This window comes from Vombatus ursinus, unplaced genomic scaffold, assembly GCF_900497805.2.
Source record: "Vombatus ursinus unplaced genomic scaffold, bare-nosed wombat genome assembly UNPS02014852.1, whole genome shotgun sequence".
Taxonomy (NCBI): domain Eukaryota; kingdom Metazoa; phylum Chordata; class Mammalia; order Diprotodontia; family Vombatidae; genus Vombatus; species Vombatus ursinus.
The window spans coordinates 1932643-1957469 of record NW_020954630.1 but is presented as its reverse complement, the minus strand read 5'-3'; the positions used below and the strand labels follow the sequence as shown (position 1 = coordinate 1957469).

Sequence of the window (24827 nt, the reverse complement as noted above, 5' to 3'; positions counted from 1 at the left end):
ATAGTTCTTTCTCTGTATGAGGATAGCATTTTCCATCATGAGTCTTTTGGAATTTTCTTAGATCCTTGCATTGCTGGGAAGAGCTAAGTCAATCAAAGATGGTCCTAACACAATGTTGCTGTTATTGGGTATAATGTCCTCCTGGTTCTGTTCACTTCACTCAGCATCAGCTCATGTAAATCTTTCCAGGTTTTCCTGAAGTCTGCTGGCTTATCATTTCTTATGGAACAATAGTATTCCATTATATTCATAAACCACAACTTTTTCAGTCATTCCTCAATTGATGGGCATCCCCCTCAATTTCTAATACTTGGCCACCACAAAAAGAGCTGCTATAAATATTTTTGTACATGTGGGTCCTTTTCCTATTTTTATGATCTCTTTGGGATACAGACCTAGAAGTGGTATTGCTGGGTCAAAGGGTATGCACAGTTCTACAACTCTTTGGACATAGTTTCAAATTGCAAGACCATCTAGTTTCTAGCCCAACATAATCATTTGACAAATGGGGGACCTAAAATCAAGGGAGAAGTGATCTGCTCGGTTATGAAGTTAGTTTGATCATTAGGATGGGACAAGCAAGACTTTCCGACTCCCAGGTCAATGCTTTTTATCATACTGATGTTTTGTATCCTTCTCTGTTCCACTCATGCTCTTGTCAATTGCTGCAAACATTTGCTTGGCGCTCTGAAGTATTCTTAAATTCCAGTCCTTCTAGTGTTAATTCAGTTCAGTGCAATGTGTATTAATCACTAGAACCTGAAAATATAGTATAAAAATGAAGCAAAGTCAACCCCCTGCCATCTATCTTGGAGTTTACAATTTAGTGGGGTTGGGGTAGGAGTAAGACAAATATACAAATTACTATAAGTGTAAAGATGTTCAAAAAGTATTTGGTATGAGAGATTTGAAAAAGGAGGATTTATACCTGGAGAAATCAGGAAAGCATTTATGGAGAATAAGGCACCTGATCTAGTCCTTGAAGGAAGGGAGAAGAATTTCACCAGGTGATACCATTTAAGGCATGATGGGTACCAAAAAAAAAAAGCATAGTATGTGAAAGGATAGAAGGAAATCAGGGAAGGTAAATGAAATCAGGGAAGTAGAATGAAATCAAGGAAGTCAGATTGGAAGGCACTGATCTAGGCAAGAGGTAAATAGGTCCTCTATTAGAGTGATGGCAATAAGAATGGAAAGGAGGGGAAAGATGACCCAATATAAATGATAGAGTGGAGAATTACTCTTATCTCACCAACAATATTGTAGACTTCTACAAGGTTGGATTCAAATCCTACCCCTCCCGTTGCACTTAACAAGCGATAGGTACCTTTTAATTAAGACTTGCTGAGTAATTCCTCTTTCCTTTTGAGCTCCTTATGTGCCAGGTTAGCTTCAGTGACCAATGGAACCTTGCCATAAGATCATCTTTTGAGGAGGTATGAGCACCTTCTCTAGGGGAGAGAAGTTAACCCGGCCATTTGATGGAGTCATTAGGCCATTCTCTACGTTCTAGATTTTTGGGAAGGGGTAAGAAAGGATTTGGAAAATCTTGCTACCTTTAGGACCTAGAGGGATCCTGAGGCGATCGGGTCAACTCCTCCCCACCTATCTACTCGCCGCTCCCCTCCCCCTTCCTCCATCCTCCCTTGCCTGCTGAGTTGATGGACTGAGCTGAGCTCCTGAACCGCTGAATTAATAAGAAACAGGGGAAAGAAGCTCTGGGAGAGGGTTCAAGTGGCCGGGTTTTAGGATTCCTGCAGAGACCTCAGCGGGCAGATCAAATGGAGCTTGAAGTCTTGGGGGGGGGGGGGGGGGAAGAAAGGGAGGGAGGGAGGAGGAGGAGAAGTATCAGCAGCCACGGGGGGTGGGGGAAGTTCTAACAAAAGACCTGGGTGCCAGGAGCTCCTGCTTGATTCTTGATTTCAAGACGAGCCTGTATGCCTACACTGGTAACCCAATCTTAGGCACTGCTCTGCTCGTCCTGTAACTAAAGTAATCGTCCCAAGTCCTCCCTGGAAAGCAGGAATTTAACAGCCAGTCTGTGCTGGGGGTTGGAAGGACCGTGGAGATCACCAAGTCTAGCAGTTCTCAAAGAGTGGTCCAGGGATCCCTGGGTTAATTTCTAATGCAACAAATACAGAAAAACATAACCCACAAAAACTTGGGGGGGCGTGGTCAACAATTTTGAAGAGTGTAACAGGTCCTCAGATCAAAAGTTTGAGAACCGCTGAACTAGTCCAAACTCCTAGTGTTAACGGATGAGACTCAGAAATATGCAGTGATTTGCCCAAGGTCATACAGCTAACTAGCAGCTCGCGCCTTCCCTCCACTCCAGTTCTCCAAAGGTGGAGTTCATACAGTATGTAGCCCCAAACTCTGAAAAAACTTCCTCTTCGGGGGACTGTACCTCACCATTCGGGGGACTGTACCTCACCATTCGGGGTTTATGCCTTATTTGAGGGGAGGAAGAGGGGGTCGATTTCACTTTGGAAGCGAATTTAGGATTTAATCCTAAAGAATAACCTTTTCCTCTCCAGTTCCCGGCCTCCCCAGTAAGCGCTCCAGTCTGGATGTAACGCAGTTAAGTGTGTATATATAAGAAAATGTGTGTGTATTGCCTAATCCGAGGCTGCCCGTGTATATGTGCGAAAGTGTGTGTGTGTTGCCTAACCGAGGCTGCCCGTCCTCCTCCCCCGAACTCCCTAGGGCAGGAGGGGGTGTGGCTAGGGTTTCAGTTTAGCTGCCCTTGGAGGGGTGAAATTCTCCCCCTCCCCGGGGACAGGAGGACCAGTTTTCCCCCCTGCCCTTTCCTCCTTCAGTCTTCCTCTCCCCTCCCAGCCTTTGGGGAAGGTGAGAGGGTGGGGGTGCTGCCTGGAGTCTGGGCTGGAGTGGCCTGGAAGGGTCGGAGCGGTCGGGGAAAGTTTCCACGTGGAGCCTTCGTCGGGGGAAGGGAGGAGGCGGAGAGGGAAGGAGAGCGCGTAGAAAGGAGCAAGGAAGGAGGGAGCGATTGGGGGTCCCAGGCAAAGGTGAGTTAAGGCTGGCACCGGAGGAAGGGGAAGGCGTGGGGAGGGAGTGGGGAGGAGTTGGGTCCTCTAGGGAGACTGAGAACCACAAGAGCGAGGAAGCTGGGAAGTAAGGGATAGGGGTGGGGAAGCAGTCCCGGAAAAGTGGGAGGGGACAGGTTGAGGGGTGGTCTCCTAGGAGGAGCCAGTCTGCACTTTATTGTTCTATTGCCCTCCACAACGAGTAATTGTGAGTTGAGAGAGGAGTAGGGGCTTAGGGGAGTTTAAAGGAAAAGACCCCCATCACCCCCACGGGCTCTAGGCAGGTCAGTGAGTTTGATGCACCTTGGGATGAGGCTGGAAGCTTTCTCTTTGGCTTTGGTTTTAGGTGTACCTTGGGGCGGACGGTGTGGCTGGAGGTGGTAAGGGGAGGTGCGGAGTTTGGGTTAATCACCTCTCATGGGACTTCTTAGGGTCCTGGGGTGGAAATCCTATGGTCCAAGGTTAGTGCTTTGGTAGCTGTGGAAGGGTGACAGTGGGTTCAACTAAAGTCGGGGAGGGGCGTGCGGCATCCCCAACAGGGAATATGTCCTGTAGAGGGAATTTCCTCCTGGGTAAAAAGGAGGGAGAAGTGTAGGGAGCTGGGAGATGGGGGAGGGGTTTGGTTATTCTCCATGCAATGAATTGCAGTCCTAAACGAACTGGTGTGAGGGGCAGAGGAAGAGGGTGAGGGGGGTGAAATCTCATTTTTCTGTGTCCACTTTTGATGTCTATATTCAATCACTTGAGCTGACTTTTTCTCTTGAGTTTTTTTTTTTAAGGGGGTAAGAGTGTAAGATAAGAGGGACTAGATTAGGGGGAATGCTCTTGTTTGGAACAGGGGTGCTTCTGCAGGGCTGAGAATGCTTTGTTTGTGCCCTCATGTACACATGAATACCTTTTGCAGGCTCTTGGAGTGTAATTCCTAAGGTGATGTCTGCAGGCAGTTTCTGGGGGAACCTGCCTTCCTTTGGCTGGGGAGCCCCTCCCTAGAGGGGGTCTCCTTCTTGGGACTCCGCCCTTAGAGTGGCAGAATGGGGGGCAATGGCTCCGCCTTGAGGGTCTGCACAGATCACAGAGGAGGCATCAACTGGCTCAGCCTGAGCCCCGACGGCCGACGGCTGCTGACGGGCAGCGAGGATGGCACTGCTCGTCTCTGGAGCACTGATGACAGCCAATGTCACGGACACTTCCAAGGTAGAGAGCGCGCTCCAACCGGTCCCCTTGCTCCTCCCCTGGTCTGGGACCCTTCTGGCCTCCCAGAAGGTGCCACATGGCACCTTTCCCTTTCCTCTTTCCTCTCCCCTCCAGCCTCTGGGACTCTGTCGGATAGTGTCTCCCCAAAGGCTGGGATAACAGTGGGACCTTCCAGCTTTCCTATCCTACAAGGAGTTTTTAAAACAGGGCCACAGCTATATGAACACATAGAAGGAGACCCAGCCATTTTGGACAGGAAGCCAAGTCTCCTGTCCTTCCGGGAGGTAAGGAAGACTGTATGGAATGGACATGCCTGACCTATGTAGGAGGCTAGGTAACTGGGAGGGAGGCCCATGTAGAACATTTATCAGCAAACCAGATTTTGATAAGCACTAGGCTTACGAGGGCTAGTCCTGGCCCTGCCAATAACTAGCTATGTGACACTGGGCAAGTCATGGCCAGCTTTGATATCCCATGATTCTGTGATTTTAAGCCAAGCAAGTGTGGCTTGTATTTTGTGATTTTTTTTTTTAACCATCTTCCAGGTAAAGAGCTGGAGGTAAGGAACTCTTTTTAACAGCTCATATTCTTCCACTTGTTGTTTTCCTACTGCCCTCTTTTGGAGAGTTTTGTCTCCAAAGTTTATCTTTAGGCAGCTTACATTTTTTTATTCTGTGCTATCTTACCACTCCATATCTCCCTCCCTCCAAATTTCCAGGCATTATGAAGAAGGATCATTAGATCGTTGATCTAGAGTGTGAAGAGACCTCAGAGGTCAATTAGTCAAACCCCTTCATTTTGCATGAGAAAACCGAGGCCCAGAAACATTAAATGACTTGCCAAAAGCTAATAATCATCTACCAGTACCTGTGCTTTTTCCCTTGTATCATGTCCCCTCTTTTTGTTTTGTTGAAGAAAAAAAGATATTTTAGTGAATGCACAGCCAAATAGAAATTAACTTTGGCTTATCTGATATTTGCTAATATTTATTCTGACAACTGAGACTTTGCTACAAATGAAAAAAAACAAAAAACAAAAAACACAGCTGCTTATCTGTGGCCAAAAGAGAACTGTGATTCACTGTAAGCTTTAGACCTCGGAAGGTCCTGATTTGAGTGGAGCCCATTCTCTCTCCTTAAAGTTAAAATATTTTCCAGATTCTATACCAGTTTTAAGAATTTATTGTGATTTTTGCACCCATTTTTGTATCTATATTCTCATAAAAGCAAATGGTAATATTTTATAGATGATCATACCACTTTTGGCACAGCCCAGTCTTGTATTCCCATTCCCCAGAGTGCCCCTTTGGGGGACTCCAATGCATTGCTCCTCAAACTCACCCACAGCCATCCCTTGTTCCCTCTTCATCACCCTTTGCTCCTCATTCACAATTGCTTCTGCTTCCACCTGGCTTCTCCAGCTTTATTTTACTTACACCTCATTCTCAGGAAGGCATCTCTGCTCCTGAGCCCCTTAGTACCCTTGCTTTGTAGACTGATCCTGCTGAACAGGAAAGTTTCATGTGTAAGAGTAAAAAGTGTCTACTCTTTCCTGCTTAATTTTTTTCTCTTGATGGTTGGGATTTCAAAGGGAGAGGGATGTTAAATGCTCTGTAGAGGAGAAATGCTAAATTTTCATCACCTGGAAGAGAGGATGTGAATCAATGGGTACTTGCTGGGAAGAAAGAACTAATCTTTTTTCTTAACATAACATACCTCCTTGAAATCAGGGACAATGTGCTCTCCTAACTTTTGTAGCTGCCTACTAAGAAGAGTCAGGGATCACTGCTTTCAGGTGTCACCTGAGGTGGGGAACCACCAATGGTAGACACATCAGATCCCTACAGAATGGGTATTAGAGCTGCCCCATTAGACTTCAGGGCACAGAATAAGCACTCAATAAATATAGATTAGTTGATCTATGATTCTCAAGACAGGAGAATTGGTAACTTCCAATACGCTGTCTTCCCCTGAGCATTTAATTCAGTGAAATGCTTACCATTCTAGAATACTGAGGGTAAGAAAGCCTGCCCCTTTTATAGGCCACCTGTAATGAAGGGTAGAAGGTGTACAGACCAGCTAAGGGTCACATATAGAACTGCCCATGAAAATGTGATTCTTTGGTAGCAGCAAGTTATGGTGGGGGAAAAAATGGAGAAAGTAGTAAAGAAGTGAGAGGATTGAGTGGGGAATTTATGGCTGTATGGATCTAGAATCAGACAATGGATAGAATAAGAGAATCAGAGACTTGGATAAACTCCTCTTGCCCTTTGAACTCCTTAGGAGACGGTGGTAATAAAAACGAAGTGTACTGAAGGCAGATTTTTTTTTTTGGCAAATTGGATATTTCAAATATATTCAGGAGACTCTCTATGAAAAGGACCCCATAATTGAGAATCCTTCTCTAAATTAAACAATTAATCAAAAAGTATTTAGGAAAAAAATTTTTATTTTTCCCCAATTACATGTAAAAACAATTTTAAACATTTTTTAAAAGTTTTGAATTCCACACTCTATATCTTCTTCCCCTTTCCCCCAGATGGTAAGCAATCTGATATAGGTTATACAAATGCAATCATGTAAAACATTTCCATATTAGTAATTTAATCAAAAAGAATTTATTAAGTACCTACTATGTGCCAAGTACTATATTAGCCACTGGGGATAAAAAAGATAAAAATAAAAGTCCCTTCCCTCAAGGAATTTACATCCTACTGGGAAAAACAATATGCTAGAGACAATTGTAAAAATGAGAACCCACTGCTAGGCCCGCTGCTATGAAGTCTCTGTTCTCAATCTGGGGTCACTTCTAATAAGAAGGATTAGGCTCTTTTTCACATACTTTTTGGCTCTTCACACCCTGACTCCCGTCCCCCGGAGGAAAATTACTTGAAGTTTATGTTTGGCTCATTCCTAGGGCTTTTCAAAAGAGGGCACTAGAAAGGTCTTTAGTGTACAATACCAATGAGGTATGGGACAGCAATGAATTTCTTCCACACAAAAGAAATATGAAATGCAAAGATTCATAAGCACACATTGATGGAGACTCAGAATAGGATACAGTAACTTATAACAGTAATTGTTATAATATCCCAGGAGGCTGATATTTAAAACAAGACACAATGCAGTTTGCAAAGTTGGCTTAATAAGTATTTTACACTTCAACTTGACTCTGTACTGGCCAAACAGTTCCTTCCAGGTCTGTGTCTTTTGTCAAAGCAAATCAGGGGTTAATCTCCTCCCTCTGGTGGTGATTCTTCTCTCTGATGCAGAAACTCCCAGTTATAAAAAGAATTCAGTTGTGCCTCACTTTATTATAGATATATTGCTGAGTAGTTTTGTAGAAATCAGATTTCTTTTATAAACTGGTCATATTTCAAATGAGAAAGCACTTTATAAACCTTGTGAAGTGCTGTATAATGTTAGCTCTTCTGTGCTCAGAATGTTTACTGTGAAAAGGATTGTGAATGCTTTTGTAAATTGAGCAATCAATCAATAAACATTTATTAAATGCTTACTATATACCAGCCATTGAGTGAGGTACTGGAGATAAAGACAAAGATGAAACCATTCTTGTCCCTATTCTTGCCCTCAGGAATAAGGGAGTACATTCTATCGCCTGCCCCTATCAATTGGGGGGGGAGGATATTATCTCCTCCAATCCATTTTATTAGGAGAGATAATATGGACACATAAGTATATACCAAATACAAATATGTACAATAATATCAAAACCTTAAGCAGTCCAACTGACTGCCAGTCAGCTCTGACCAAAGAACCCAGAATCTCTCTCATATGAGATCCATCTTGAGATCACTGTTCTTTCACCTAGGATCAAAGAAATACAAAGCAGAAAAGGCAGCCAGAGGTCTGGGCTAAAGCTTATCTGGCAGAACCCCAGTGCTACCTTCCACATGGCCTGCAGCTGACAAGCTGTTGGGGTGGGGAAAAGGGAATTCTCCCATCCCCCTCATCCTCTAAAAAGAGTTGTGAATATCCTGACACGAGTCTGCCGGGGAAACAGAGTCAGAGGGTGGGTGGGTTACTCCCTTTTAAAGATCCCTCTGAGTCAACAGCTCTTCTTTCCCAGAAGCCAATAAAGATAATTGTTTTTTTTCATTCCAAAGTACCCAAGTCCTTCAACCATGACCAGTTTCACCAGAAGTGTGCTGGGCACAGGTGATCCCGATTTATACTTCAATTCAACCCCTGCTACATAACTAAATGCAAAGTATATAGAAAGTGTATACAAAGTAATTTCATGGGTGTTAACAGCTGGGAGGGATGAGGAAAATATTTATACAGGAGGTGGATGCTTGAGATCAACTTTGAAAGAAAAAGAGGATAAGATCCAGAAAGAATAGAAGAGATCAGGAAAGTCACTTTTAACCCCCCCCCCCAAAAAGCAACCAAGAAGATGGAAGGAATTACTAAATTGCATTTGGTATTCTCATTTCTATAATCTCTTTAAGAATGGTCTGTTTGCATTGAGGTTGATGAAAACATGAGAAGGGAATGTGTAAGGCTTCCTCAGAGAAAACAAAGGATAACTTTAATTTTGCAGAATGAACAATTGCCACCTGATTGATCTGATTTGTTGATGCAAGGGTGGGCATGTTGAATTGTCACAGAGTGGGGACACAGAGTGTCACTTCTCTTGAGCCAGTGAATAATGAGTAAGCAGAAGAGGATATTTGCCAAATGCTTCTCTTCCTTCCTCCATCCCAAAAGAGTTTATGCTACTTCCCTCTCACGGGTGAAATTAATTCAGAGAAAACTTAAGGCCTCTGATTCTGTTTATCTGCCTACCTGGTCACTAAGAGACAAATTTCCTCTAGTTATGTCAACTTCCAACTTAAAACATGGGAGAATTTTACCCTCTTAAAATGCACATGTACAAACTATATTTGGGGATTTGGTCAGTTCAGGCTGTGTGTAAAGAAGGGGTCCTGTGGAGGCTCCGGAAAGGTGAGTGATTTGGATGAATGCGACTCATACAACTCATGATGGCATTGATGTGAGTGCTCTCTCTCCACTGATACTCCTGTAGTGTCAATGACCATCCCATCAGAGACTAAACTCTTGCAACAAGCCAGAAGGACTTAGCAACAGATGTAGAAAAGAGAACTGGATTTAGTCAGAGGATATGGATTCAAATCATGGCTTTGCTATTTATTGCCTGTGTAACCTTTGAGCCTCAGTTTCCTTATCTGTAAAATGAGGTGATTTAGACTCGGTGATCCTCTAAAGTCCCTTCCAAACCTAAATCTATGGTCCCATGCCTGTTAGCTGAGGAGCAGTCCAATTTTTTTTTTTAAATCTGGGTCTCCCTATCTTACCCATGCTGAAGTTACAGGGGCTCCTAATAGGTCTGATCCCACTCTGATCCACACAGAAGCTTGGACTGCTCCATTTCTGACCTAGGCCAAGTTGCCCCTCCTTGGACAACTTGGCAAAGCACTCTCACTACTACCCGTTCTTGGAGCTTGTTGTTAGTGTAGACGTCCAATCAGCTTAGCTCACAGCAGTTCAAAACTCTCAAGTTCAAGAGATCACTGACCTCCACTTTCCCAGTAATTGGGATTACTCCCAACTAAGTCATATTTAGAGAGGCTTCTCACAAGAACAGGGGTTCTTGACCTTTTATGTGTCATGGTCTTCTTTGGCAATCTAGTGATGTCTATAGACTCCTCAAAATAATGGTGTTAAGTGCATAAAGCAAATTATAGGATTACAAAGGAAATTAATTGAAATGTAGTTATTAAAATGTTTTGAAAGAAATAAGAAGCCCTTTTATGAACTTTTCACTTGAAGGACCCGTACTTCAGGCTAGATTCTCCTCGGAGCTTAGAGATCCCAGTTGCCAGGTTACTGTTTCATCAACACCCAACTCCAGGTTATTTTCTGTGACCAACAGTAACAGTGGAGATCCCAGATCTCCTGGTTTGGGAGCTGATACTGAGACATTCCGTTGCCCAAAGAAGAGTTGTTAGAACCTTAGGAGATGCAACCTGCATGTTGGGTCGGGAGTGAGAACACTTCTGGAATGATGGAGGGGTAGGGAGAAGGCAACAAAGAGGAAGAAAATATAATTAACAACCTTGTCAAGAAGGCCTATAGCCTCAGTGTGTTTCTCTCACTACCAGTTCATGTGATTTTTTTTTTTGAATGCCTATCAACAACATCTCTCGAGCTCCTGTTTGTGCAGAGCACTGTACTAGGCATCGTTGGAGGATACAACATACAGGATAATCTTTGTTATAGAGCTTCCAAGCTAGTTAATTCACAAATATGTGAAAGGACTTAACAATTAAAATAAAAAGTTAACAAGAGTCAAATAATATTGAAGCACAATAGAATGCAGATGGGATGAAAAGATAGAGTAGAGGAGTGAATAATGTCACAGTAGAGTTAATCAGTGAAGGGTACTTGCTGATTCTGTTATTGTGGAAATGTCTTATGTTGGTAATTGGAGCTTCTTAAACTTTTTCCACTCTCAACCCCTTCAGCACTTCTTAAACCCCATATAGGGTCTTGACCCACAGTTTAAGAAGTGCCGGGATGGCCACTTAGGGAGCTTTCGATTCTTCTGTGATTCAGCTAGTGGAGTTCTGAGGTAGATATAGACGAACTGTATTAGTCTGTTTTCAGGGAGGTCTATGCACTCCTACCTGAAAATTTTCAATAATCAATAGATTATTGTTGAACACATACATGGCGGGAGTATAGGGAACACAAAGTACAAACTTGGTCAGTTACCTCAAGAAACTTATAGTCCTTTGAACTGGCTGTTCCCCAAGCCTGGAAGACATTCCATTTCACCTCTGTCTCTTCAAATCCTTGTTTCCATTAAAACTCCAGTCAAGATTCAGTCTACTCAAATATGAAGGCTTTCCTGATTCTCTCCTCCCATAAATATATGTTGTATGTATTTCATACATTTATATGTTTATTTGTTTATATATTTATATATTATTCATGACATATATGTAATGTAACATGTAATATGATACATTTATATATTATATGTGTGTTTCATTTGTATATATAGATAGAATGTAAGCTCTTTGAAGACAGAGTTTATTTTATTCTAGTCTTATATCCCCATGGTCTAGCAATTAGCCATTAGTAGCACATGGTAAGTACCTAATAAATGCTTGCTGATTGATTGGAGCAGAAGTCATAAGCTCTCACCAAAAGCGGAGCTTTAACCATTTTTTTTTAACAATTGGCAACATCATTGGGCTAAGTAATAATAATGATAATCTTTAAATAGTGCCTATTAGATGCCAGACACTGTGTTAAGCACTTTACAAAAATTAATTCATTTGATCCTCACAACAACCCTGAGAAAGGTGTATTATTATCTTTCTCATTTTACAGTTGAGGAAACTGAAGCAAACAGAAATTAATTTGTAATTAATTGCAAATTAAATAATTTGCCCAAGTTAATGTAGTGTTAGGGAAATTATATTTATATACCCATGTTCCTGTACCAGTGTGTGTATGTTTGTTTAAAATAAAGTAGTTCCTTTATCATTATGCCTCGTGTATATAGGTACAACAGATCCCTCAACCTCAGAGACCCACAGCCTATGGAATCTTCTTCATCCCACCCTATCAGGATGACCCATTTTTCTGTCTCCCCCTCCCCCTCCCTCTATTAGAAAAAAAATTGCTTTTGGCAAACATAATTTTCTTAAAAATAGTTGCCCAAAAGTAAACAAAATCTCAAAAATCTCCCTTGTCATACTGTATTAATATTTTCACTTAAGAGTAGTTTAAATTTAAGGAAACAAATCTTACTCCATATCAATTTGACCTCTTCCACCAACTTATTTTCCAGCTCAGCTAAGAAAAAGAAGTAAGGATTGATTTGTACTTGATCAGTCCTACCTTTTACCCAACTTCAGAGTAGTGATATAATCAGTCACCACCTTTTACATGCATTCTCCAAACCTTCAATGCCATTTACATTTCAATTTGACATTTATGGATTTGTAGGCCTCTAAAGACACAAGACCTGCCTTCTTGGTCTCTGGTCTAGTGAAAAGAGCACTGGATGGACTAGGGCTCAGAAGATCTGACTTTTGAGTCCTTGCTCTGCCAATTAACTCGGAGTGACCTTGGACAGTCATCTCACCACACAACCCCACCCCTGCCTCAGTTTCTTTTTTTTTTTTACTAAATGAGATTGAACTAGATCTCTAAAAACCTCTTCCAGTTGGAAATCTCATGATCTCCTCTCCCCTCCATCTAGGGTACGCACGGTTTTGTGTCTGGGTGGGCAGCTGACTGTTTTCTCTTCTCCCTAGTTTAATGCCCTTAGTCTGTTATATCATCATCGTTATGTTAGAACTGTAGTAGTAGAGCTCAGAGGACTTGGATCCTGATGGATGATGCCATTCTAAATGATACTCTGCAAAGCCCTGGCACAGCCAGAGATACCACTGAAAAGCTTCCCAAGTGTGCTTCCTAGAAGATCTTCCTAATCACTGTAGGATTTGCTTATTGTTGATGAAGCCCTCAAAACCATGACTCATTGCTGGTTCTGTTTTCAGATGTGGGGTGGGTGGCTTCGTCAAAATAAGCCATGGTGTTCAATTCCAGATGGTCAGACCATCGTTGAGGAGCAGGGGGAATGGGGGTTGGGAGGAAGGAGCTTTTCTTTATAACCAGGAGAGTTTGCTCACTGGGGAGAAGGAGGGAGGAGCTCCAATAAAAATGAATTCAGGCTAGCTTAATAGAGTTAATGATAATAATAATGTGATCATGTAAAATCAAGGTGAGGACCTAGGTGGTCTTTGTCCTCCAAGAATTGATATATATTCTGTAGTTCATAGATCTAAAACTGCAAGAGACCCTTGAGACCACCTACCCTAAGCTCCTTACTTTAGAGATGAGAAAACTGCCAACCAAAGAGGGGACGAGACTTGCCCAAATTTATAGATACAAGTGAGAGGTGACAGGTAGGAGTTGAGCTCGGGCCTCTGCCTGCAATCCAGTGCTCCTTAAATTCGTACACCACAAGGAGGTAGCCTCTGCTTGTCAGCTAATTCACCTTCCTCTTTGTATAGCTAAAGAAAGTGAGGCCCAGAGAGTTGACTTGCCCAAGGTCACCTGGGTAGTAAGTATCAGAGTTGAGACTTGAAAGTGAGGGCCCTCCCGGCCTACCACACTGGTCTGCTCTCTTGCACTGCATCATCTCCCCTGCCCCAGTTTACACATTGTCCCTTGTTCCTTCCAGTTGTCGCTCACTCAGTATTTCCTGTGAAGCAGTTAATGGGAGGCACCATTACAGTGTTAAAAAAGTTGCTGCCGCCTCTTCTCTGTTGGTATTCTGGGACTGTCTGATCAGTGAGTGGTGGGAGGCAGGGAGAGGGAGCACAGGGGACAGATCCGGTCTCAGGAAGAATTTGTTGACAGTCCTGAAGTATTTTGCAAATGCATTGAGGCTGGTGGAAAAAAAAAAAAACAAAAACAAAACAAACAAAAAGAAGCCCCTGAGCTGCATTTTGCCAAACACATTTTGCCCTTAACTTTTAAATCCTGTGTGTATTTTAAGGGAAATTTAATCTGTAGGGTTTCCTCACATGTTTACTTAATTCCTGCAAACACTGTTTTCTTAGAGGCCTGGTATCTGCTGTCCAAGAAGATTTGAGCATTTCTTTTAAAAAAAATTTTTTTTTCTAAAGTTTTCTTCTCTCAGAATCCAGGAAGTTGAGTGTTTCCAAGAGCAGCTAAGCTCAAACTCAGGGAAAATGTGTCAGGCAGCTTGAAACTGGACCCTGGAGGTTCTAAGACCCTGTCTGGGTGATGTCAGGCATCCAGATGAGAAGGGAAAAATTCGGTAAAAGACAAATGTTTTGTCCAAGCGCTGGCTGAACCACTGTATATGTAGACACACTTTGATCACTGGCAGATCTTTTATTTATCATTTATGGTAGAAAGACATCCTGAAGAGAAATCTGGAGATTCTGGCTCTGTCCCAAACTACCTGTGTAACTTTGGACAAGTCATGTCACTTGCTTGGGCCTCGGCTTTCTTCTTTATAAACTGAAGTCAGCTGGGTAAGATGACCTCCAAGGCCCTTTCTAACTATTAAGTTTTGGGAGTCAGTGATTCTGTGCTACCCAGGTTTGTGGTCCTGTAGCCAGGGCTGTACTCTCCAGGTCTATGCTGCTATTTGATTTGGACAAACCTTAGTCCCATAAGGCAGTGCTCAGCAATTTTGCTAGTCAAGACCACTACCAGTGGGTGCTAACAAATGTCTGTGGGTGATTTTGACTTAGGGAAGAAGGAAAGAAAGGGGAGAGAGAGGAGAAGAGAGAAGATGGGACAGAGAATGTGAATGTGAATGCTATGAGGGAGAAAGAAAAGAACTCTGTCCCAAAGGGAGGAAGAGAAGGGCAGCATTGATTTCCTGGGGGGAGGGATCCGTCATAAGCCCCTGTGTTTTTTCCTAAGATGTCACTCCCTTCACCAGCCCTACCACTCTCCCTTTCCTGGTGGTTTCTTTTTAGGGAATAATGATAATCAATGTCCCTCACACATCTCACTTGATTCTCCTTTTTCTCCGAAGGACATGAAAGCTATATCACTTTCTGCCAGTTGGAAAATGAAGCTGCCTTCACCTGTAGTGCTGATCATACCATCCGAAAGTGGGACGTGGTGACTGGACAATGTTTGGCTGTTTACCGAGGACATACGTCAATTGTAAACAGGTTCGTGTGCCTGATACCATTATTCCACAACTGCTAACTCCCAACAATTGAACACTTGCAGGCATCCCAGAACCCACCTGTTGCATGTATAATACTCTGCTGGGCATTGTGGGAAATACAAATTCAATTCAACAAACATTTATTAGATGCTGGCGCTGTGCAAGGTGCTGTGCAGTGGCAGTGGGCAAAAGAAAACCTAACAGTCCCTACCCTTAGGAAGCTTACCTTCTTTTATGCAAAGAAACAGAAGACAAGGTTTCTGCCCTTGGAGAGTTTATAGAAACAGTATGGCGCAGTGGAAAAAAACATTCGATTAAGCATCTGAGGACCTCAGCTTTGCTTTTGAAACTTAACTTTGCTACTTATTACTTGTTTGAACTCAAAACAGTCAGTTCATCTTTCTGGACCTCAGTTTCCTCATCTATAAAATGAGGGTGGAGTGAATGATTTCTAAAGGTCTTTTTTTCCAGCTCTAAATTGCATGAGCCTACCACCTTCAGTCTAGCTGGGGAGATAAAGCATTCGTATATGCAAAAATTTAATAATAATAAAGTATGGTGTGGTATAGTAGAAATATTACTGGACCAGAAGTCATGAGACTCAGATCAGACAGCTCTGGCACTTGACTCATTCTCTGAACTGGGGTAAGTCACAACCACTTCTCTGAGCCTCAGTTTCCCCATCTATAAAATGGGGATAATAATGTGTACACTATCCACCTCTTATAGCAGTTGTGAAGAACTTTAGAAGTCTTAAACCTGAATATGAGACATTATTTGTAGAACTGAAATAACACGAATGACACCACGATGAGAAAGACTAATTAAGATCACACAGCTAGCAAGTGTCTGAGGTGGGACCATTAATGACTGAGCATCAGCCAAATCCCTGGCTATGCTAAAGCAGGTCAGAGAAGAGGAAGGTGACCAGGGGGCTGGGCTGGGCAGGCTCTCAATTTGAGTCAGTCTTGTTGAATGGCTCATTTAGCCGTCGGCATGGAAGCAGATGCCTTCCTTCAGTTCCATGCACCCCCTGATGCCCGACTTAGCTGCTTCTGGGTGAAGGATGGGAGAGGAACTGAAAGCCCAGCACTTCCACTGGTGAGAATAGAATTCCAGAGGAAATGGCTTAATTGATAACTGATGCTTAGCCGGGGGGAGGGGGTGAGGTTGAAGGAGGAGGAAGAGAGAGGCGGGAGTTGTCTGTTCTAAAGATGGAACTAAGAATTAAAAAAAAAAAATCCTTTCCCTGGTTAATTGTTGAAAATATCCCCCAGCTCAAGATGTTTGAAGTTTTTTTTTGCCCAGCTGAATTCAGGCCTGCCAGCTGGTTTTCGGGGTAGTCTGCAAGGCCTTCACCGTTCAGTTAAAGTCAGTAAGTACTTACTAGTTGCCAAGGAGCTGCCTGGCACTGTGCTAGGTGCTCTGAGGAAGGTATGGAAATTATATAAGACTGAATTTTTACCTTCAGAAATTTGTAGCATGACAGTAATAAAAGCACAGGACTTAGAATCAGGACACTTGGGTCCAAGTCCCATCTCAGATACTTCCTAGCTGCGTGATCTTAAGCAAGTCACTTAACCTGTCTCAGCCTCAGTTTCCCCATCTGTAAAATCAAGGAGTGGACTAGATGGCCTTTAAGGTCCCTTCCAGCTCTAGAGGTCTGATCCTGTTATTCTAAAATGCCGTGATCACTCACATGTGACTTAAACTCTCAGAGTATCTTTATCTGTGAAAGGGATCCGATACGTCTTCTGCCACCTTCTTCCCAAGGTTGTTGCAAGGAGAATGCTTTGTAATCTATAAACCTCTATATAAGTGTGAGCTATTATGGCCAAACATTTATGATTCAGTGACAAATGAAAGGGGACTATGATAAGTGCTGTAGAAATTCAGAGAAGGGAGAAGAGAAGGCTGGGAGAATCACACACGGCTACCTGGAGGAGGTGGTACTTCTAATAGTTATTGAAGATAGAAAAATGTAAAAAAAAAAAGTTAGCAATAAATGTAGTCTTTTTTGTGGAACAGCGAACACAGCAACCTCAATGAAGTAGAGTTTAGATTGGAAAACAGATACCCCTGAGAACTACAGGGTGTTAAGTACCCAACGGACCTCTGAGGCCACTTAGCTCATCTGATCTGATATAAAATCTTGGGGGCAGCTAAGGGTGCAGTGGATAGAGCACCAGCCCTAGATTATTTTCTTGGGGGCAGCTAGATGGCACAGTGGATAGAGCACCAGCCCTGGAGTCAGGAGGACCTGAGTTCAAATCCGGCCTCAGACACATAACACTTCCTAGCTGTGTGACCCTGGGCAGGTCACTTAACCCCATTGCCTAACCAAAAAAAAAAAGTCTAGAAGACCAAAGCTCAAATCCAGCCTCAGACACTTAGTATCTGTGTGACCCCCCCCCCCCCCCCCCCGACCACATCACTTAACTTTTCTGTTTGCCTCAGTTTCCGTAGCTGTAAAACAGGGAGAAAATATGTATATAAGGTAAAAATGTAGAATAGCACCTACTTTTTAGGGTTGTTGTGAATATATAATGAGATGATCTTGCAAACCTTAAAGCACTATATAAATGCTAGCTATTATTCTCACCAAATACATATGTCTAATATTATCTGTTATCTGTGTGTCTTCTCCCCCTACTAGACTGTAATCTTTAATGAGCACAGGGATCATGTTTTATTTCAACTTTGTATCTTCCACAGCACCTAGCATGCTGCTTTGCACATAGTTGCTTAATAAATTTTGCCAAGATGTATTGAATCAATTGAGATGAATTTAAAGCAATACAGCTATTATTAGGGGCAAGTCATTTAACTGGTCTGTGTCTCAGTTTCCTTATCTGTAAAGTGGAGGTGATAATCCTTGTATCTTCTTCATGGTTTGCCATGAGGATCAAATGATAATATATGCAAACTGTTTAGAAAACCTTAAAACACTCTGTAAACATTAGTTATCATCATCATCATCATTATTACTCCTCTAAACTCCTTGAAGGCCTGTTTTCTCTTCTGTATCACCAACCTTGGGAAAGAATTCAGTAAGTCCATTATCTCCTGTTCTTGTCCTTACGGTAAGTTGTCTCAGTAACAGCCCTCTCAGGCACATATTAAATATAATAGGAAATATGTAACCGGATAACATAATTAACAATAATCCAAAGTGATGCCAAAAAAATATGCAAGAGGAAGCTAACAAGTGCTTCACTCCTTGGTGACAGTGTGTTCAATCCAACAAGTGTGTTTTTGTTATGTACCTATTTTGGCCACGCTCTAAGCAAGGCCCTAAAGACATAGAAATGAAAGAATATGTAACACCTGCCCTCAGGAATCTGACAGTCTAATGGTGGAATAATACATTTGCATGTTCAGGTTTGATTCAGAGCAGATTATGGAATCTGGTGTAGTGGAAACCCACCCCTTCCTCCCCACCTGCCACTGGATTTGGCACCAGAGGATCCAGGTTTGAAACCTAGCTCTCCTCTCCTACCTGTTTGACCTTGGACCAGTTGCTTTATCTCTTCAATCCTTAACTTCCTCATCTGTAAAATGAGAGGGTTGGGTTAGATGACCTCAAGGATTTCCTACAGCTTTAAATCTCTGATCTTAAGGACAAAAGAGAGGTCTAGGTAAAAGTGTTATGAAAAATGTAAGGATTGGTAGATCACTTGATGCTCTCTTTACTTCCAAATTACCTGCTCTTGGCTCAGCTGAGCTCATTCTGTGAACTCTTTCTCTCTCTCTCTTTCCCTCCCTCTCTCTCTGTCTCTTTCTTTCTCTCTCTCTCTCTCCCCCTTCTCATCTCTTCTCTCTCATCTTCTCTCTCTTCTTCTTTCTCTTCTTCTTATTCTCCCCCCCCAATTTTCTTACTTCATTGTGTCTTCATCAGGATGCCTGGCTTCCAATATAATCTATTTACTGAAACAAAATGTTCTGTCTATAAGGGTGGAGAGAGAAGATATCTTTTCCATTTATTCATTAACACTTAATTATTGGTAATTATAAAATTACTTAACATTTATTTAGCAAGATATCTTAACAGGTCTTACCCTCCGCATATATAGTGGGATTTGGTTAGGTAGGAATGGGGGTAGGGGCGGCATCAGTTTGCCAAACTCAGTGACAGTCTTGAGACTCTTTATAGCCTGACTGGGGAACTGAACTTTGGGTTAGTCTTTGATCCCAGATTTGTTGCCAATAGGATCCTAGTTGCCAAAGACTACCTCTTCAGTGGTTCCTATGACCGAACGGCCCGCTGCTGGAGTGTGGATAAGGAACGTCAAATCCAGGAGTTTCGGGGTCACCGGAATTGTGTCCTGACCTTAGCTCACTACTCCTCCAAGGACATCCCAGATGCATCTTCAGCAGAGGGGGAGAAGGTCAGCGGAGACTTCCTGGTAACTGGCAGCACAGATGGCACAGCCAAAGTTTGGTGGGTGTCCAGTGGTTGTTGCTACCAGACCCTGAGGGGCCACACAGGAGCGGTCCTGTGCCTAGCCCTGGATGAACTCAACCAGGAGCTCTTCACAGGCAGCACTGACTCCACCATTCGCACTTGGAACCTTGTGACTGGGGAGCCACTGAAGGTGTTTAAAGAGCATCAGGGATCAGTGATCTGCCTGGAGGTAAGAATCAAGCAATTTGCTTGCAGAACGTGTAGAATAATTCTGAGATAATCTAATCCCTGCTTTGGGTCATTTTAGAAAGCACTTATAGTCCATTGGGACAAAATATGCTTTTTAGTAGAAAGTGTAGTTTAAGTAGAGAAAAACACAGTGTCCTCCAGAAAATCTGCATAGTGATCTGGGTCCTCATTCATCAGTATAACCTTGGGTGAGTCACTTCTCAGAATCATCAGATCTCAGATTGGAAGGCATCTCGGAAGTCCTCTAATCAAACACATACCTAAGTAGGAAACCTTCACAATATCTCTCCCTAGCCATTGGTTATATTTTTTTTCATAACAAAACTTTGAGGCAAGTAATGCAAGTATTATTATCCCCATTTTACAGAAATAAAACTGAGGCTCAGAGAAGGAAAATAATTTGGCCACGGTCACACAGCTATTAAGTATCAGAGTCAAGACTCCAAACCGATTATCTGACTCTTGAGTTCAGTGCTTTTTCCAGCTCACCAGGAGACATCGGTTGGGCAGTGGAGTGACGCTTTGTCTACTCTTGCCACTCCAGACCGCAAGGACACCCAGAATAGATCAAAATACTAGAGAATTACTGACCTTTGCTGTTACACAGCCTTGCCTCATTTTATGCTAAAAAAGTTGGGTGCAAAACAATTTTATTTATTTACATTTTGGGGGGGTAATTGATCCATATTTTGAACACTCTGGTGAAGAGAACACTGTTGGCCATATGAAGCCTTCCCTTCTCCAGGCCTTCATTTCATCTCAAATAGACGGATTAGACTAGATGTTCTCTAAGTCTCTGCTAGCCCTAAATCCTAAATCCTGGCTTTTGGTCTTCGATCAGTGACTAATTAGCTGGGTGACATTGGTCAAGTCACATAACTTTCAAAGTAGGTGGACTAGTTGACAGATTAGCATGAGTTTCCTTGTGGTCAAAAGGGGGATAATTTCATGCAAAAGTTAAAATATGCTACACAAACAGACCAGTATAGCAAGTCCTTTGAAAAGGTTTATGAAGATTCCATTTAGAAAACAAAGGCTCCCTCTCTTCATTTCTTCTTTGTATGCTGAATTTCCTGCACAAGTCCTGCACTGATGCTTTAACATAACAGGCGGGGACCCTAGGTTCTCAAAGGGCAGGATTTGAGCCTGGATCCAATGGTAGACTGAGTCCACTGTCTGAGGACCAGCCCAGCAAAACTTATTGCTACTGACCTGGCCACTAAGAGGTAAATTCCTTGGCTTTGGTAGCCCATGAAACAAAGGAAGCTACAAAAGAGCTCTCGGTCCTGTGTGGCCATGGTCACTTTTCTGGCCATGGTCATGTCTAAGAATAGCAGTTCATCACTAACCTTGAGAATGATCAAGTGAGTCCTAAAACAGGCAGACATATTGCTTAACCAGGTTGTTGGAGGTTATCTTTCTGGAGGTTACTCAGTCCAAATTGAAGGATTGAGTCACTCTAGGTTGTTTCATTGTGGTGGTTGTTCGGTCATTTCAGTCATGTCTGACTCTCCGAGACCCCATTTGGGCTTGGCAAAGATAATGGAGTAGTTTGTCATTTCCTTCCCCAGCTCATTTTACAGATGAGGAAACTGAGGCAAATAGGGTTAAGTGACTTGCCTGACTATAGATTATAAGCTCCTCCAAGTGCCTCTATTTGCAAGTGTCATTGTGTTGATTGAATTAAACCTCAGGATACTGTGTGATATCCTCAATGAGAGACTTAACTCCTGAAAGGAGGTCCACTTGATGACCCACATAGGACAAACAATAGATAAAGAATGTCTATAATCTTGATTATTCTGTGAATTACATGAACTTCCCATCAATCTAGTACATCTGTCTTGGATAGGCACTGGAGATGGATAATGGGTCCAAAATTGAAGAGGAAGAGGATAGTGAACTAGATTGCCTTTGGGAAACTGCACAGCACTTCTGGGGATCCCAAGCTGATCCCTGACACAAAACCTCATCTTTTTAACACTGATATTCTCCCAGTGATGGCTTATGACAATGAACCATAGAACAATCCCAGTTCTGCCTGGAAGGGCACTGGAGGAAAACATGGCAAACATAAGCAGGCTATTAGTTATTGTGCATGAAAGCTATCATCCAGGAAATGTATGATGAGAAGGAAAAACAGGCAAGTCAGGTAGTAAGAGGATAGATGGACAACGCAAGGGTTCTAGTGGTTGGTTCCCTACCCACAAGATGTGTTTGAAAAACCACACACAAACACAAAAGCACCCAGTGGGTGACCTACAGAACATTGGGTTGATCCTGAACAGAAGATTTTTGAGAAGACCAGGACGAGAATCAGACTGGATGAGAAGGCATGGATGGCCATGAAGGAATCCCCACATCAAGGAGGTAATGGATCCAAGTGAAGTAATGAAGCATATGCTGGACTTGTTTCAAGGGGGTGTTGAGCATCATGCTGGCTAGGGGTACAGAGGGCCCATCGGCCCCTGGGGAATGGAGATAGGGTTTCACGGGTCCTTCCCTAAGCACTGGGACTTCCTTGGTCACTTTGGGGCTTGGGCTGAAATAGTATAAACTTTAATTTTTAGTTGGGTAGAAATTAAGCCATTATCTGAGTAGCTCAGCTACCTGAGTTGAAGATGTAAGCTGGAGACAACCCTGGGAGGGGAAAGAGAGGCATCTAGTTGTAAGGAAAAACAACCTCTTCTTTGAGACATTTTATTTGCTTGTTCAGGCATGCTCTCTCTCTCCTTCCCCAGGATGTTTAGGCCTGCTCAGTAAAAGACTGTCTATCTTTCCTGGAGGAGCCCCATCCTTTTGGAGGTAATTTCCTCCAGTGATGGACAAGGGGTTTATCTTTATGCCACATCTCAAAAAGCCTTTCTTTGGGGCTGGATGCTGCTCTTCCAGTGAAGGGGGTAGGGATGGGCCTATTTTCTGGCATTTTTTGGTATTTTTGGCAGGGAACAGGAAAAAGGCAAGGCCAGAGAGAGAGAGGGAGAGTGGCAGCAGAGACAGGAGAAAGAAAGGGAAAAGGCAAAGAAAAAGAGACAAAAAAGACGGAGGAGACACATGAATCAGAGGTGAACAGGGGTTGACCCAAAACAGGAAAGGCAGAGGCTCTGATTGTGTGGTTTGTTTTGGTTTTCATTCCTTTTGAAACTTGAAAAAACAAGCAAATAGCCTAAAGGGCATGTCTCTTCAGACATGCAAAGAGAGAAAAAAATGGTTTGAAGGAAAACTAGGTGAAAGGGTTGGAAAGTGGAGCTAACCAACATATCTTGCTCCCAAACCTATTTTCCTCTGACTGGGCAATCACCAAGTATTTCCCAACCACCCTTCAAAATTTAGATGATTCATTATCCATGTACTTAGGAGTTTATGGTTTACTAGGTGCTTGAGCAGGACATGACATAACCCCCTAACAAAACTCTCTTCAGTTTCTGGAAAGAATATTACTAATTAATACAAGGAGGCACCATTAATACAATAGATTCCCATTTACCCTGAATATTTGGGGTGTAGAGAATGTTTGGTTAATCTAATATTGTGACTTAAAGGTTGGCTGACCATCCACTCAGTCAACAAGTACTTATTCAATGCTTACCGTGTGCTTGGCACTTGTGCTAAACACGGTGGATATAAAACAAAGCAAAAACAAGGTTCTTGCATCCATATCATATTTGGACTGCCAATTTTCAAAGAGTTAAGATTCTTAAAAGACATAACACTAAAACTCTTCTAAATGGAAGCAGGTCTCTGCTGACTCTGAAGACATTTCCAGCTCTTTTGCTACCCTATGGGCCATCATAAGGACTCTCAATCCGAGGATTGATTGAACACCTGTGCTTCCCTTCCTAGGGTAGGTCCATCAGGGGAAAGAAGAGAAATTGATGTCTCAACAAGGGTCCCTGTCCCAGGTGCTTACAGACTAATTGAGGAGGCAAGATTAGTGACCAGGAATTAATTATAGAATGGTGTGAGGCTATGTGTACTTGATACTAAATTGTAGTGTGGTGCTATCCAAGTGCTGTAGGAGTTTGGAGAAGGGAGACATCATGAAACAGGTTCAGGGGAGTAAGTGACAGTTTCTGGCAATTATTGTTGAGTGGTGTGGCTGGGATATAAGGGACCAGGGGGGAAAATCCAGGACACCTTGTTCAGTTGAGCTTTGTGAATGTTTGGATTTCATAGAAATCAGATGTTTCAGTTTCTTCTCCTTGGCTACAAAGTTTAACCCCTAATTTTACCTCCAATCTTGTTGTTGACCCATTCCATTCTTCAGCTCCCATACCATGACCTTGAAGAGGGATTCAAGAAAAGTCAGATCCTACTGTGAGGATGCTGTTTCTCCCCATCTCTCCTTATCTCCCTAACACTGGCTCCTGTGGGAAAAAGAATGTGATATAATGGACAGGAAGGTGGAAGTGATTTAAATTGCTACTGTTAGGCTTGGTGCCTGATTTCTTTTCAAGCTGCTGATCTGAGAAGCTGGCAACCAAACTGCTGAGGGGGAGTAACTGCTCAGAAGTGTGACTTCCTCCTCTTGGTAATTTGCATGAGATTTTCATTCAAGTAACATCTGTGCTGGCCTCAGATTAGGAGGATTTCCAGGGGACTTAAGGTCTAACTATTCCGAGAGGAAAATTAGTCTACCCCTTTCTCAGAGGAGGCAGATGTGGTCCTATTCCTACTAATAATTACAGCTAACATCCATATAACACTTTAAGGTTTGTAGAGCACTTTTCATGTCTTATTTGGTCCTCACAACAGCCCTATGAGGTAGGTGCTATTATTATCCCCATTTTACACTTAAGGAAACTGAGGCAGAGAGTTGTTAGATGATTTAGCCAAGGCCACACAGTAAGGCTAGTAGGGTTACTAGCAAGGCTAGTAATTTGAGGCAGAATTTGAATTCTAGTCTTCATGACTCCCAAGTCCATCACTACTGATAGATTTACCCACTAGGCCAACTAGTGGCCACTACTAGAAGTGAAGCAGTTTATCTGAAGCAACCTACAGTGTCACCAAGATGAGATTCAAACACATAGCCCTTGAATTCCTAATCTTTGACTTAGAAATGACCAAAAATCAAGAAACAACATGAGGTAATGGAAAGAAAACTGGGTTTGGAGTCCAGGTGTTTTGAATCCTACTTAGCTTGCTATATTTGTGACTTTGGGCAAGTCACTTGCCTTTCTGGGATACTTTCCTAATAACTGAAATGAAAG

General features: G+C 42.7%; 1 protein-coding gene across 3 annotated transcripts in view; it reads left to right on the top strand.

Moving 5' to 3' along the window:
- The first annotated feature begins 2763 nt into the window (after positions 1-2763).
- WDR86 (WD repeat domain 86) overlaps positions 2764-24827 on the top strand; it is a 54609-nt gene continuing 32545 nt past the window's right edge. The window contains exons 1-4 of one of the 3 annotated variants that reach the window (XM_027840925.1): positions 2764-3026; positions 3949-4238; positions 14820-14961; positions 19171-19594. In XM_027840925.1, the coding sequence (XP_027696726.1) occupies positions 4076-4238; positions 14820-14961; positions 19171-19594 (729 nt within the window). In that variant the 5' untranslated portion in view covers positions 2764-3026; positions 3949-4075. Of the gene's footprint in view, positions 3027-3244; positions 3329-3434; positions 3506-3948; positions 4239-14819; positions 14962-19170; positions 19595-24827 lie in introns of those variants that run through there. The other 2 variants (XM_027840926.1, XM_027840927.1) reach the window with 2 other exon arrangements.